At 44.9% G+C, this 14,933-nt stretch overlaps 1 protein-coding gene across 2 annotated transcripts in view; it reads left to right on the top strand.

Moving 5' to 3' along the window:
* Positions 1 to 14,933, top strand: part of LOC138268268 (NACHT, LRR and PYD domains-containing protein 3-like) — a 735,713-nt gene that overhangs the window by 240,170 nt on the left and 480,610 nt on the right. For both annotated transcript variants that reach the window (XM_069217756.1, XM_069217755.1), the window contains exons 4-5: positions 10,402 to 10,464; positions 11,378 to 13,103. In XM_069217756.1, the coding sequence (XP_069073857.1) occupies positions 10,402 to 10,464; positions 11,378 to 13,103 (1,789 nt within the window). The remainder of the gene's footprint in view (positions 1 to 10,401; positions 10,465 to 11,377; positions 13,104 to 14,933) is intronic.

Genomic DNA, 14,933 nt, shown 5'->3' with positions numbered 1-14,933 from the left:
GAAGTTCTTTGTTCTGCCATCCTGGGCCAGGCCTGGCTGGACCCCAGGAGGGCAGATGCCTGTCTGAGGGGTTGGCAGCAGCAGCAGCTGCAGTGAAACCCCAGGAAGGGCAGTTTGGCAGTACCAGGGTCTGTGCTACAGACCACTGGGATCATGGGATTGTGCCAACTATGCCAGGATGGCATAGAGGGGGCAATTCCATGATCATAGACATGTTACATGGCCATATTCGGAGTTACCATTGTGAAGCTACATATAGGTAGTGACCTATATGTAGTGCACGCGTGTAATGGTGTCCCCGCACTCACAAAGTTCAGGGAATTGGCTCTGAACAATGTGGGGGCACCTGGGCTAGTGCCAGGGTGCCCTCACACTAAGTAACTTTGCACCTAACCTTTACCAGGTAAAGGTTAGACATATAGGTGACTTATAAGTTACTTAAGTGCAGTGTAAAATGGCTGTGAAATAACGTGGACGTTATTTCACTCAGGCTGCAGTGGCAGGCCTGTGTAAGAATTGTCAGAGCTCCCTATGGGTGGCAAAAGAAATGCTGCAGCCCATAGGGATCTCCTGGAACCCCAATACCCTGGGTACCTCAGTACCATATACTAGGGAATTATAAGGGTGTTCCAGTAAGCCAATGTCAATTGGTAAAAATGGTCACTAGCCTGTCAGTGACAATTTGGAAAGAAATGAGAGAGCATAACCACTGAGGTTCTGGTTAGCAGAGCCTCAGTGAGACAGTTAGTCACTACACAGGTAACACATTCAGGCACACTTATGAGCACTGGGGCCCTGGGTTACCAGGGTCCCAGTGACACATACAACTAAAACAACATATATACAGTGAAAAATGGGGGTAACATGCCAGGCAAGATGGTACTTTCCTACACAACCCCCCCCCAAACGAAGGACAATAAGACTAGCCATGACCTGATGAGTCTTCATTGTCTAAGTGGAAATATCTGGAGAGTCCATCTGCATTGGAGTGGCTACTCCTAGGTCTATGTTCCACTGTATAGTCCATTCCCTGTAGGGATATGGACCACCTCAACAATTTAGGATTTTCACCTTTCATTTGTTTTAGCCAAAGTAGAGGTTTGTGGTCTGTCTGAACAATGAAGTGAGTGCCAAACAGGTATGGCCTCAACTTCTTCAGAGCCCAGACCACAGCAAAGGCCTCCCTCTCAATGGCAGACCAACGCTTTTCTCTAGGGGTCAACCTTCTACTAATAAAAGCAACAGGTTGATCCTGGCCCTCAGAATTAAGTTGTGATAGGACTGCCCCTACTCCTAATTCAGATGCATCAGTTTGGACATAGAATGTTTTAGAGTAACAAGGGCTTTTCAGGACAGGTGCAGAGCACATGGCCTGCTTCAGCTCCTCAAAAGCTTTCTGACAGCTTGCTGTCCATAATACCTTTTTAGGCATTTTCTTGGATGTGAGGTCATTAAGAGGGGCTGCAATGGAGCCATAGTTCTTAATGAACCTCCTGTAATACCCAGTGAGGCCTAGGAAGGCTCTCACCTGAGTCTGAGTGGTAGGGGGAACCCAATCAATGATAGTTTGGATTTTCCCCTGAAGTGGTGCAATCTGTTCCCCACCAACAAGGTGTCCCAGATAAACCACCTTACCCTGCCCTATCTGGCACTTTGAAGCCTTGATAGTGAGGCCTGCCTTTTGCAGAGCCTCCAAAACTTTCCATAGGTGGACCAGGTGATCATCCCAGCTGGAGCTAAAGACAGCTATATCGTCCAAATATGCTGCACTGAAAGCTTCCAGCCCTTGCAGGACTGTGTTCACCAACCTCTGAAAAGTGGCAGGTGCATTTTTCAAACCAAAAGGCATTACAGTGAACTGGTAATGTCCTCCAATGGTAGAAAATGCAGTCTTAGGTTTAGCATCTTCTGACAATTTGATCTGCCAATACCCTGCAGTCAAATCAAAAGTGCTTAGATACTTGGCAGATGCCAGTGTATCTATGAGCTCATCTGCCCTGGGTATAGGGTGAGCATCAGTTTTGGTTACCAAGTTGAGAACTCTATAGTCTACACAAAACCGCATTTCCTTCTTTCCATCTTTAGAATTGGGTTTTGGTACCAGTACCACAGGAGAAGCCCATGGACTGTCAGAGTGCTCAACCACTCCTAGTTCCAACATTTTCTGAACTTCTTGCTTTATGCAGTCCCTGACATGGTCAGGCTGCCTATAGATCTTACTTTTGACAGGTAAACTGTCTCCAGTATCTATAGTGTGCTCACACCAAGAAGTGGTGCCTGGCACAGTGGAGAAGAGTTCTGAAAATTGTCCTAGGAGATTTATGCAATTATCTTTCTGCTCAGCAGTAAGACAATCAGCCAAAACTACACCTTCCACAAGAGCATCTTGTTCTGTGGAAGAGAAGAGATCAGGTAGAGGATCACTGTCTTCTTCCTGTCCCTCATCAGTTGCCATGAGCAGGGTGAGATCAGCCCTCTCATAGTAGGGTTTTAGGCGGTTGACATGGAGCACCCTAAGGGGACTCCTGGCAGTGCCTAAGTCAACTAAATAGGTGACTTCTCCCTTCTTTTCAACAATTGTGTGGGGACCACTCCATTTATCTTGGAGTGCTCTTAGGGCCACAGGCTCCAAGACCCACACTTTCTGCCCTGGTTGGTACTGAACCAAAACAGCCTTCTGATCATGCCATTGCTTCTGGAGCTCTTGGCTGGCCTGAAGGTTTTTACTGGCCTTTTTCATGTACTCAGCCATCCTTGATCTGAGGCCAAGTACATAATCCACAATATCCTGCTTAGGAGTTTTTAAAGGTTGTTCCCAACCCTCCTTTACAAGTGTGAGTGGACCCCTAACAGGGTGTCCAAAAAGAAGTTCAAAGGGGCTGAAGCCCACTCCTTTCTGGGGTACCTCCCTGTAGGCAAAAAGGAGGCATGGTAGAAGGATATCCCATCTCCTGCGGAGTTTTTCAGGGAGACCCATAATCATGCCTTTGAGAGTTTTATTAAATCTCTCCACCAGTCCATTTGTTTGTGGATGATAGGGTGTTGTGAACTTGTACGTTACACCACACTCCTTCCACATGGCCTTTAAGTATGCAGACATGAAATTGCTTCCTCTGTCTGATACTACTTCCTTTGGGAAGCCCACCCTGGAAAATATTCCCAGGAGGGCCTTTGCCACTGCAGGTGCTGTAGTGGTCCTTAAAGGAATAGCTTCAGGATATCTTGTGGCATGGTCCACTACCACTAAGATAAACCTATTGCCTGAAGCAGTAGGAGGGTCAAGGGGGCCAACTATGTCAACCCCTACCCTTTCAAAGGGAACCCCAACCACAGGCAGTGGGATAAGGGGTGCCTTTGGGGTGCCACCTGTCTTGCCACTGGCTTGACAGGTTTCACAGGACTTACAAAATTCCTTTGTGTCCTCAGACATCCTAGGCCAATGAAACAGGGGAACAAGCCTGTCCCAAGTTTTCATTTGTCCTAGATGCCCTGCTAAGGGAATGTCATGTGCCAGTGTTAGGAGGAACTTTCTGTACTCCTGAGGAATCACTAATCTCCTGGCAGCTCCAGGTTTAGGATCCCTATGCTCAGTGTACAAGAGGTTGTCCTCCCAGTAAACTCTGTGAGAGTCACTGACATCCCCATTAGCCTGTTTGACAGCTTGCTGTCTGAGACCCTCTAATGTGGGACAGGTTTGCTGTGCCACACTCAGCTCCTCTCTGGCAGGCCCCCCTTCACCCAAAAGCTCAGCAGTGTCTGCTTCCAGCTCCTCTGGTGTAGGTTCTGCACAGGGAGGGAATTCTTCTTCCTCAGAAGTAGAATCCACTGTAGAGGGAGGGATAGTAGGAAGTGGTTTGCTTCTACTAGCCCTAGCTTTAGGGAGCACTTGGTCCATTGTTCCAGGATCCAAGCTTCCCTGTCCTTTTTGCTTTTTGGCCTGAGCCCTTGTCAAAGCAAAAATATGCCCTGGGATGCCCAGCATTGCTGCATGGGCCTCCAACTCCACATCTGACCAAGCTGATGTCTCCAAATCATTCCCTAATAGACAGTCTACAGGTAAATCTGAAGCTACCACAACTTTCTTTGGACCAGTTACCCCCCCCCAGTTGAGATTTACAACAGCCATGGGGTGGCTTTGTGTTATGTTGTGAGCATCGGTTACTTGGTACTGGTGTCCAAGTATGTGTTGTTCAGGGTGCACCAGTTTCTCAATCACCATTTCGACACTGGCACCTGTGTCCCTGTAGGCCTGGACCTCAACACCATTTATTAGTGTTAGTTGCTTGTACTTCTCCAAGTTATGGGGGCAAGCAACCAAAGTGGCTAAATCAATAGCCCCTTCAGAGACTAAAGTAGCCTCTGTGGTCTCCCTAATTAGACCAACCCCAACTAAATTACCAAAAGTGAGCCCAGCTACTCCCTTGGATTGGCTATTAGTAGGTTTGCTCCCACCACCACTGCTATTAGTAGGGACACTAGGTGTAGCAGTAGGGGTTGTAGTGGTAGGAGCTGTGGTGCCTTTCTTTGGACAACTGGGATCTGTTGTCCAATGGCCTTTTATTTTACATAAATAGCACCATGGTTTCTTTTCCTTGTTCTGATTAAAGGAGGATTTGGACCCACCACCCCCACCAGAGTGTTTTTGTGGGCCTGATGAAGACTCATTTTTAGATTTGTCCCCACCCTTGTCAGAAGACTTACCATCCTTCTTTTTGTTGCCATCTTTGTCACCCCCTGTATGAACTTTTCTGTTCACTCTTGTTCTGACCCATTTGTCTGCCTTCTTTCCCAATTCTTGGGGAGAGGTCAGATCAGAGTCCACCAAGTACTGGTGCAACAAATCAGACACACAATTATTAAGAATATGCTCTCTCAGGATCAAGTTATACAGGCTGTCATAATCAGTAACTTTACTGCCATGTAACCACCCCTCCAAGGCCTTCACTGCCTGGTCAATGAAATCAACCCAGTCTTGTGAAGACTCCTTTTTGGTCTCTCTGAACTTTATCCTGTACTGTTCAGTGGTTAAGCCATAACCATCCAGGAGTGCATTCTTAAGAACTTGGAAATTATTAGCATCATTTTCTTTCACAGTAAGGAGCCTATCCCTACCTTTTCCACTAAATGATAGCCATAGGATAGCAGCCCACTGCCTTTGAGGGACATCCTGTACAACACAGGCCCTCTCAAGTGCAGCAAACCACTTGTTAATGTCATCCCCCTCCTTATAAGGGGGAACTATCTTGTGCAGATTCCTGGAATCATGCTCTTTTGCAGGATGACTATGGGGAATACTGCTGCTGCCACCATGGGTATCTAAACGCAACTTCTGTCTTTCCTTTTCTAATTCAAAAGACTGTCTATCCAAATCCAGCTGTTGCTTTTTAAGCTTCAGTCTGGTTTGTTCCACCCTCAACTTATTGAGTTCCCTCTCTAACATTCTGTCATCAGGGTTGGTGGGAGGGACATTTCTAGAAACAGAGCTATGATGGGAATGAACAGAAGGAGACCTGTCCCTTACAGAAGGCACCCTAACAGCTTGGTTTACAGAAACATTACTACCAGTATGGTGAGAATATATGCTTTTGCTATGATGTGAGACAACACTATTTATTTGGTGTGGCTCATCATCATTACCATCTATGCTAGATTGTCTAGTAATGGGCAGGCTAGGAAGTTTCTTTCCTGAATCTTTTCCTGGGGGAGTCCCTGAATCAGATTGGGAACTATTAGGTACTTTTTCAACAGATGGGGCATGTATGGCCTTATCCTGTTCTCTCAGCATGTTAAGTAATAGTTCCAAGGAAGGATTCTTCCCTACACTCAAACCTCTCTTTATACAGAGACTCCTTGCTCTTTTCCAGCTAAGGTTGTCATATGCAATTTTGGACAGATCAACACTTTGGCCTGTGCCAGACATTTTTTAGAGAGAGTTAAAGTGATTGAAAAAGAGAAAAAAGTTTTCAGAACTTTTTGGAAAGACAGAAAAAAACTTTTTAAACTTTTAAGAACTTTTTGAAAGTTTAGAAGTACTTTTCAGCACTTATAAAAGAGTGAAAAGAGGAAATGCAAAACTTTTTGGCTATGTGTATATACACTGACCTTGTTTTGTATATTTTTCTCTTATGAAAAGTACAATGACAAGAGTGGTAAGTAGTCTCAAGCACTTATCCCACCACTGCACAACCAATGTAGGAGGCTGGACTGGCTTGTAGTGAGTACCAAGGGGTACTTGCACCTTGCACCAGGCCCAGTTATCCCTTATTAGTGTATAGGGTGTCTAGCAGCTTAGGCTGATAGATAATGGTAGCTTAGCAGAGCAGCTTAGGCTGAACTAGGAGACGTGTGAAGCTACTACAGTACCACTTAGTGTCATATGCACAATATCATAAGAAAACACAATACACAGTTATACTAAAAATAAAGGTACTTTATTTTTATGACAATATGCCAAAGTATCTTAGAGTGTACCCTCAGTGAGAGGATAGGAAATATACACAAGATATATATACACAATAGCAAAAATATGCAGTATAGTCTTAGAAAACAGTGCAAACAATGTATAGTTACAATAGGATGCAATGGGGAAACATAGGGATAGGGGCAACACAAACCATATACTCCAAAAGTGGAATGCGAACCACGAATGGACCCCAAACCTATGTGACCTTGTAGAGGGTCGCTGGGACTATTAGAAAATAGTGAGAGTTAGAAAAATAACCCTCCCCAAGACCCTGAAAAGTGAGTGCAAAGTGCACTAAAGTTCCCCTAAGGACAAAGAAGTCGTGTTAGAGGAATAATGCAGGAAAGACACAAACCAGCAATGCAACAACTGTGGATTTCCAATCTAGGGTACCTGTGGAACAAGGGGACCAAGTCCAAAAGTCACAAGCAAGTCGAAGATGGGCAGATGCCCAGGAAATGCCAGCTGCGGGTGCAAAGAAGCTTCGACTGGACAGAAGAAGCTGAGGTTTCTGCAGGAACGAAAAGGGCTAGAGACTTCCCCTTTGGTGGACGGATCCCTCTCGCCGTGGAGAGTCGTGCAGAAGTGTTTTCCCGCCGGAAGAACGCCAACAAGCCTTGCTAGCCGCAAATCGTGTGTTTGGCATTTTTGGACGCTGCTGGGGCCCAGGAGGGACCAGGAGGTCGCAAATTGGACCTGAAGAGAGAAGGGACGTCGAGCAAGACAAAGAGCCCTCGCTGAAGCAGGTAGCACCCGGAGAAGTGCCAGAAACAAGCACTACGAGGATGCGTGAAACGGTGCTCGCCGAAGTTGCACAAAGGAGTCCCACGTCGCCGGAGACCAACTTAGAAAGTCGTGCAATGCAGGTTAGAGTGCCGTGGACCCAGGCTTGGCTGTGCACAAAGGATTTCCGCCGGAAGTGCACAGGGGCCGGAGTAGCTGCAAAATCGCGGTTCCCAGCAATGCAGCCCAACGAGGTGAGGCAAGGACTTACCTCCACCAAACTTGGGCTGAAGAGTCACTGGACTGTGGGGGTCACTTGGACGGAGTCGCTGGATTCGAGGGACCTCGCTCGTCGTGCTGAGAGGAGACCCAAGGGACCGGTGATGCAGCTTTTTGGCGGTTGCAGGGGGAAGATTCCGTCGACCCACGGGAGATTTCTTTGGAGCTTCTGGTGCAGAGAGGAGGCAGGCTACCCCCACAGCATGCACAAGCAGGAAAACAGTCGAGAAGGCGGCAGGATCAGCGTTACAGAGTTGCAGTAGTCGTCTTTGCTACTATGTTGCAGGTTTGCAGGCTTCCAGCGCGGTCAGCAGTCGTTTCCTTATCAGAAGGTGAAGAGGGAGATGCAGAGGAACTCGGATGAGCTCTTGCATTCGTTATCTAAAGTTTCCCCAGAGACAGAGACCCTAAATAGCCAGAAAAGAGGGTTTGGCTACTTAGGAGAGAGGATAGGCTACTAACACCTGAAGGAGCCTATCAGCAGGAGTCTCTGACGTCACCTGGTGGCACTGGCCACTCAGAGCAGTCCAGTGTGCCAGCAGCACCTCTGTTTCCAAGATGGCAGAGGTCTGGAGCACACTGGAGGAGCTCTGGACACCTCCCAGGGGAGGTGCAGGTCAGGGGAGTGGTCACTCCCCTTTCCTTTGTCCAGTTTCGCGCCAGAGCAGGGGCTAAGGGGTCCCTGAACCGGTGTAGACTGGCTTATGCAGAATTGGGCACATCTGTGCCCAAGAAAGCATTTCCAGAGGCTGGGGGAGGCTACTCCTCCCCTGCCTTCACACCATTTTCCAAAGGGAGAGGGTGTCACACCCTCTCTCAGAGGAAGTTCTTTATTCTGCCATCCTGGGCCAGGCCTGGCTGGACCCCAGGAGGGCAGATGCCTGTCTGAGGGGTTGGCAGCAGCAGCAGCTGCAGTGAAACCCCAGGAAGGGCAGTTTGGCAGTACCAGGGTCTGTGCTACAGACCACTGGGATCATGGGATTGTGCCAACTATGCCAGGATGGCATAGAGGGGGCAATTCCATGATCATAGACATGTTACATGGCCATATTCGGAGTTACCATTGTGAAGCTACATATAGGTAGTGACCTATATGTAGTGCACGCGTGTAATGGTGTCCCCGCACTCACAAAGTTCAGGGAATTGGCTCTGAACAATGTGGGGGCACCTGGGCTAGTGCCAGGGTGCCCTCACACTAAGTAACTTTGCACCTAACCTTTACCAGGTAAAGGTTAGACATATAGGTGACTTATAAGTTACTTAAGTGCAGTGTAAAATGGCTGTGAAATAACGTGGACGTTATTTCACTCAGGCTGCAGTGGCAGGCCTGTGTAAGAATTGTCAGAGCTCCGTATGGGTGGCAAAAGAAATGCTGCAGCCCATAGGGATCTCCTGGAACCCCAATACCCTGGGTACCTCAGTACCATATACTAGGGAATTATAAGGGTGTTCCAGTAAGCCAATGTAAATTGGTAAAAATGGTCACTAGCCTGTCAGTGACAATTTGGAAAGAAATGAGAGAGCATAACCACTGAGGTTCTGGTTAGCAGAGCCTCAGTGAGACAGTTAGTCACTACACAGGTAACACATTCAGGCACACTTATGAGCACTGGGGCCCTGGGTTACCAGGGTCCCAGTGACACATACAACTAAAACAACATATATACAGTGACAAATGGGGGTAACATGCCAGGCAAGATGGTACTTTCCTACAGAAAGGCAAAAACATACTGACATACAGGTAAAAATGGGGGTAACATGCCAAGAAATATGATACTTTCCTACAATTATGTCACAAGTTTTCTGTTTACACTCACTGAAAAAGCTGTACACCCACTGAAAGTGCTTTTTTATTCTACACCTCTACTCACTGATAAAAGCTCTATATGTAGATTTTCTTTTGTCAGGAGCATGAGGGTATGGTATCTGTTATAAATGAAAGTAAAATGTTCTCATTTTTTTCATAAGCTGTATATTATATGCTCCAATACTAAACTGTGTAAAAACTAAAATACAATTGTGTGTAAGAAACTGTGTGTTCATTTGTTCACTTGAGACGATCGATTAACCTTGGTTGTATATATTACTTACAGAAATTACAACGAAGGAGGCATTCTTCATTGTGCATTGTTCATAAGGTTTGGCCTCTTCTCTGGTTAATAAGGACCCAACCTAACCGCATTCTTAGTAAGATACAGAAGATCAGGAAGTCATGAAAAATAACAATAGTAAATAGAGAATTACACAGGCCTGTCAGACAGACCACAGATTTGGGACAGCTACCACCAATATCAACAATAATCACCAGGTTGGCCTCAGGAATATTTTTTCTGGAAACAAATAGCTTCAAACAAAATTGCATTATTGGTGGGGGGAATTTATCTCCCAAAATGGTGTAGTCTTAGGTATGACTTAAATTCAGATCAATTTGTTTATTGTGGTCTTTTTAGGGGAGGGTGAAGCCTTGGCAGGTCTCAGCTTTGAATAAAAAGGCACTTCAGAAGGTGAATGGTTATCAGTGGAACTATAATTTTCAAGAAAACAGAAATTGGTCAGTTTTATAAAATTGTTTGGTTTCTCTATTATGATGGCAACCTCACTTCTGACTGTTCTCACTTGACCAATGGTGTCCCACAGCTTAGGTAGTCCAATGGATTTCAGTGATGCCACACACCTTGGAATAAAGTTTTACATATGTCATGCTTCAATAATCATTTATTTATATTTAATTGTGTCTCAAACTTTAGAATTATTCTCAAACCTGCCGTTTTTCTACAGTTCCATTCAACTCAATGGTGCCTCACATTTTGACGTTCATTTTTTGCCATCCTTGGTCACCCTAAAGACTCACACTTGGAACTATAATTCTTCTGTTAAAATATTTTCCAACTAAAAATATAATGACATGTTAAAGTGTGCTTACTTCTTTTCTTTAGGTGACCAGATGCTTCTAGAGATCAAATGGAATCCTGAGGAGAGCCTTCCAGTGGACCTTATGGGTGAGTAGGTGGAAGGGTTTAAGAAAGGGGAACAAGTCAACAAGATTTAGGGCCTGATTTAGATCTCTGCAATATCCCATCTGCCATGTTACGATCACCATAGGCTATAATGGGATCGTAATAGAGCGGAACGGATATCCGTCACGTTTGTCACCATAATCTAAATCAGGCCCTTAGACTTAAGTACTTAAGAGTGGGAAAAATGGTTGAAAGATGAATTAGGATGAGGACTCAAACAACCAAACAAAGTATTTATTCCCTGAAAGTGTTGGAGGCATAGAAACATGGGTGAAAGCAAAAAAATATGAAAACTTGAAAGATCAATAATATGGATGGAAATGAGAACCTACAATGACTGATTTTTTGTAATGGGCCCCTCATTTGTTAACAGACCTGCACTTTAAATATTCTTCAGGCTCTATGCAATAGGGTTGTGGGCAATTTTCTGAAGGCAAGAGCAGCATTTTGTGATATCTAACTGCGAGTAAACCGCTTGCCTATATTGTTTAAGATTTAACAAATATTCACAGTGTATGGGAGTTTCAAGAAATTTGGTTTAATATGTTTTATCTTGATCGGCTAGAGTGGGTCCAATAAAAGCACTAGTGTAAATCCACAATGCTTAATTGGCCCGCAAAGCCAATTATGCAGTTGAGGTCACCTTTGGCATATAACTGGCTTGACCTACAAGTGTAAAGTCACATTCTGATCACAAAGCATGAATTTTCATTTGCAAGTCAATTTATTCAGATATAAAACCTAATATTGCTTGTGTGTTGATTTGCTTCATCTAGTGGGGAGTGGGTGTTTCATTTAAACATAAGCAAATAAATGTTTGCCTTTTAGACCGTAGGATAAAAAGATGATGCAAGTCTTTATAGTTGAGTTCATATGCCCTTTTTCTGTGTTACAGTTCTTCACCGGCTCCACCGAAAGAGACTGGCTGAGCTGAATGCAAATTTGACAATGTCCTCACTTCAAGGTCGTGAGCCAGTCAAGACCTTCCTTCTTGAGGAAAGTTTCACTGAACTTATTGTGATCCCCTCCTTGCGGCACCAGGACCAAGTGGAACATGAGCTAATGGCAAGGGGTCGTGACCACCTGGAGTGGCGGAAGCAGGCTCTTCGTCGTGAGCTGGAGAAGATTAAGCACCATCAGATATTTGGTGGCAGCTTCGGCAAGATATGCCGGTGCCTCAGGACTGTCGTAAGTGGTGTAGCTGGGATTGGAAAGACTACTCTAATGCAGAAGATAGTTTATGACTGGGCTGTGGAGAGGATCTACCGTCAGTTCCACTTTCTCTTCCATTTCAAGTTCCGTGAGCTCAATGCCTACGAAGGGAGCATCAGCCTAAAACAGATGATTCTGGATGCATATCCTTACCTGGAGAAGGATGTGAAGCGCATCCTTCAACATTCAAAAAAAATATTGTTCATATTTGATGGTTTGGATGAATTTAAAGATCCTGTTATATTTCCAGACCTGCAATCCCAGTCCCCTTTGGCTGCAGGGCAGAAGGCTTTATGTCTGTGCCCTGAAAGTTGGCGGCCAATTAGTGACATTGTGAGAGATCTCCTCCAAGGAGAACTTCTGCCAGGCTGCTCAGTTCTAGTCACAACACGCCCAACTGCTCTAGAGTCTCTGCGACATGCACACATAGATCTCTATGTGGAGATCCTTGGATTTTCTGATGTGCAGATCAAAGATTACTTTATGAAATTCTACCAGGATGACCGTCTAGCCCAGGAGATTTTGAGTTATGTAGAGCAGAATGCCATCCTCTATACCATGTGCTACAACCCCTCTTACTGTTGGGTAATCTGCTCCTCTTTAAAAAGTGTTTTCACCTCACATAGGCATCGTTCCTGGGCCCCACCCAAGACCATCACTCAGTTGTACTCCAACTACATTCACAACATCCTCACCAACCACTCCCGGGAAGCTGAGAATCCTCAGGAGCTGCTACTGAGAATTGGTGAGATGGCCTACATGGGTGTCACAGAAAAGGTCATCATCTTCAGTGATGCACATTTCCATCAGTATAGGCTGCAACCAAACAACTTTCTATCAGGTTTCCTCATGGAGATCCTGCAGAAAGAGAAATCTTGGAAGAATGTAGTTTATTCATTCTTCCACCTCACGGTACAGGAGTTTATGGCAGCATTCACCAAGTTCCTCAGCACACCAACAGAAAGAATCATTGAGTTGTTGAATGCAGCTGGAGCTGCCAAAGATGGCAGATATGAGATCTTTCTGCAGTTCATGTCTGGTCTCTGCTGCCCAGAAGCCACTGCCCAGCTTCAGGATTTGATAGGGGAGGTGCCCCAGGCCACCATCAGCAAAGTCTTGGACTGGGTGAAAAAGAGGTTTGAAGAATCCCAGGGACACAAGCTTCAGCTCCTGAGTACTCTGCACTATCTCTTTGAAGCACAAAACACCTCCCTGGTGAGAGACACCATAGGCCGGCTAAGGCAAATTGACTTCAGCTTCAATGTTATGACCCCAGTGGACTGCTATGTCTTAGCATCACTGCTTGAATCCTGCCATCGGCTTGAAAATTTGCATCTTTTCAATTGCTCCATGCAGGCCCGGGAAATCAAGATTCTGAAAGGTGTTTTACACAAATGTGTGAAAGTGCGGTAAGTAAAAACAGAGACCTTCTCCACAGAAGCCCCCAGGTTTTGCTTTTTACATGTGGTGGTCCTTTTCAGCCAAAGAGGTACTGTTCCTTTGGATATGACAACACTTTAGTCTACTGCTGCTGGTGATTTGTGAAATTCTTTAAATTTTTTAATGTATGTCATGTTTTGCAATGTGTTTTATGCACAAGGGAACATCTCAGGGCCTGATTGGAAAGGTAAACTTATACTTTTGTGTAGGTTTATGATAGTTTACAAATCACAAAGTCATTTTACTAATAGTATCTTTAGCACTGAGGAGTCTCTGCACATAAAAAGTTAGGACTGTCCTATCTTGTCCTGTGTTGAGACTCCAAGTTATAAAGATTCTACTAGTAAACTGCCTTTTCTAATAAGCAACAAATGGTAAACTTGCACAAAAGTGTAAGTTTACATTTGTGAATCAGGCCCTAAGTTGGGTCTCTGGCACACATTTTGGGAAGGTTTTTTTTACTAGATGAATATCTGGGCAACAGGGCTCTTTCCACATGTTAACAGAAAGCAAATTGATGTTGACAAATAATCTTACAGCGTGTTATTTGCATTGTGGTATTATCAGGGCTATTCCAATTCCAGTCTTACATATGGAAGAAAACAACCCCAATCAAAGATTGTAATGTTCTGTGTGGCTCGTACACAGAGCCCCTTTCGTTTATTTAGGTTTCTAAATCATATAGCTGACTGCTATGACATAGCAACCGTTGGAAACAAAACTCATTACCCACTGTTTTTATTACATAATGTCCTTCCATGCCAAGCTGATGTGTGGCTCTCTGAGAGTCTATCAGCACCGTGCTGCTTATCTGCTGTGAATGAAAGCAGAAAGGATAACTGCAGAAGAGGAAGAAAGGCAAGGAGGGTGGTGGAGGTTAATCAAGGATGACAAGTAAAGTTTTTTTTTTTACCTTTGTGACAGGATATATGACAGAGGCCATGTTATGTATGAGTCTCCTATTACTCTTTTGCCACTCTGTTGCAGTTGAAATCGGGCAGTTGATTTTAGGAGCCATAATTAACACAAAACTATAGATGGGTATAAAGTAAATTACAAGGGGGGGTCATCTGGGGGTTCTGAGTGGCATCATAGACAGCTTGAGCTTCACTCTTGTTGTCTATTTGATGTCACTCAGAACCCCTCGGTGAGAACATCCCTGGAATTCACTCTTACTCATCTATAATTCTGTATGTTATGTATGCTTTTAACTGGGAGCATTTGGTGTGAATGTCAGATTCTAAATCTGATAATTCACACTGTGGCTATGTCATAAATGAACTCAAGACTCCTCTGGCTGGGCTCTGTGACAGCGTGTCAGAGAACCACTGGAGTGCAGGGAGCACAGCTTCTGAAGGAAAAGGAGGGGTCCCACCACTACAGAGAGTGGTGGGGTGGATGACAGGAGGTCATGCAACTGGAAGCACTGACAGAAATGAGATTTCCGCTGCGCTGTCAGCTTCATGCCTTGAAACAAGCCAACCAGGGATTTATATCTCCGGCTACTCATGCAAACCTTGCTGTATTTAGCCTCACCTGCCAGGCATATTTGACACTCTATGGGCATTCCCTCATGCAAATAATGTATTTCTTATCATTCCTTACCAGGGACACTTCGATACCCCTGAGTGAGTATTCTTTCCTTACTGCACTAGGTGTGTACTTATTTTTGTTGTACCACCATGTTTTCGGTTATTGTTCCTTGAGGCTCTCAGAGATTCCCCAGTAATAATTCTGTTCAGATGAGACCTATCTATCCATATATGCATTGAATAGTTGTTGACAAAGATACAAGCAAA

The sequence above is a fragment of the Pleurodeles waltl genome, chromosome 12, assembly GCF_031143425.1.
Source record: "Pleurodeles waltl isolate 20211129_DDA chromosome 12, aPleWal1.hap1.20221129, whole genome shotgun sequence".
Classification (NCBI taxonomy): Eukaryota; Metazoa; Chordata; class Amphibia; order Caudata; family Salamandridae; genus Pleurodeles; species Pleurodeles waltl.
The sequence above is the reverse complement of the archived record's forward strand: the minus strand, read 5'-3'. Positions and strand labels throughout refer to the sequence as shown.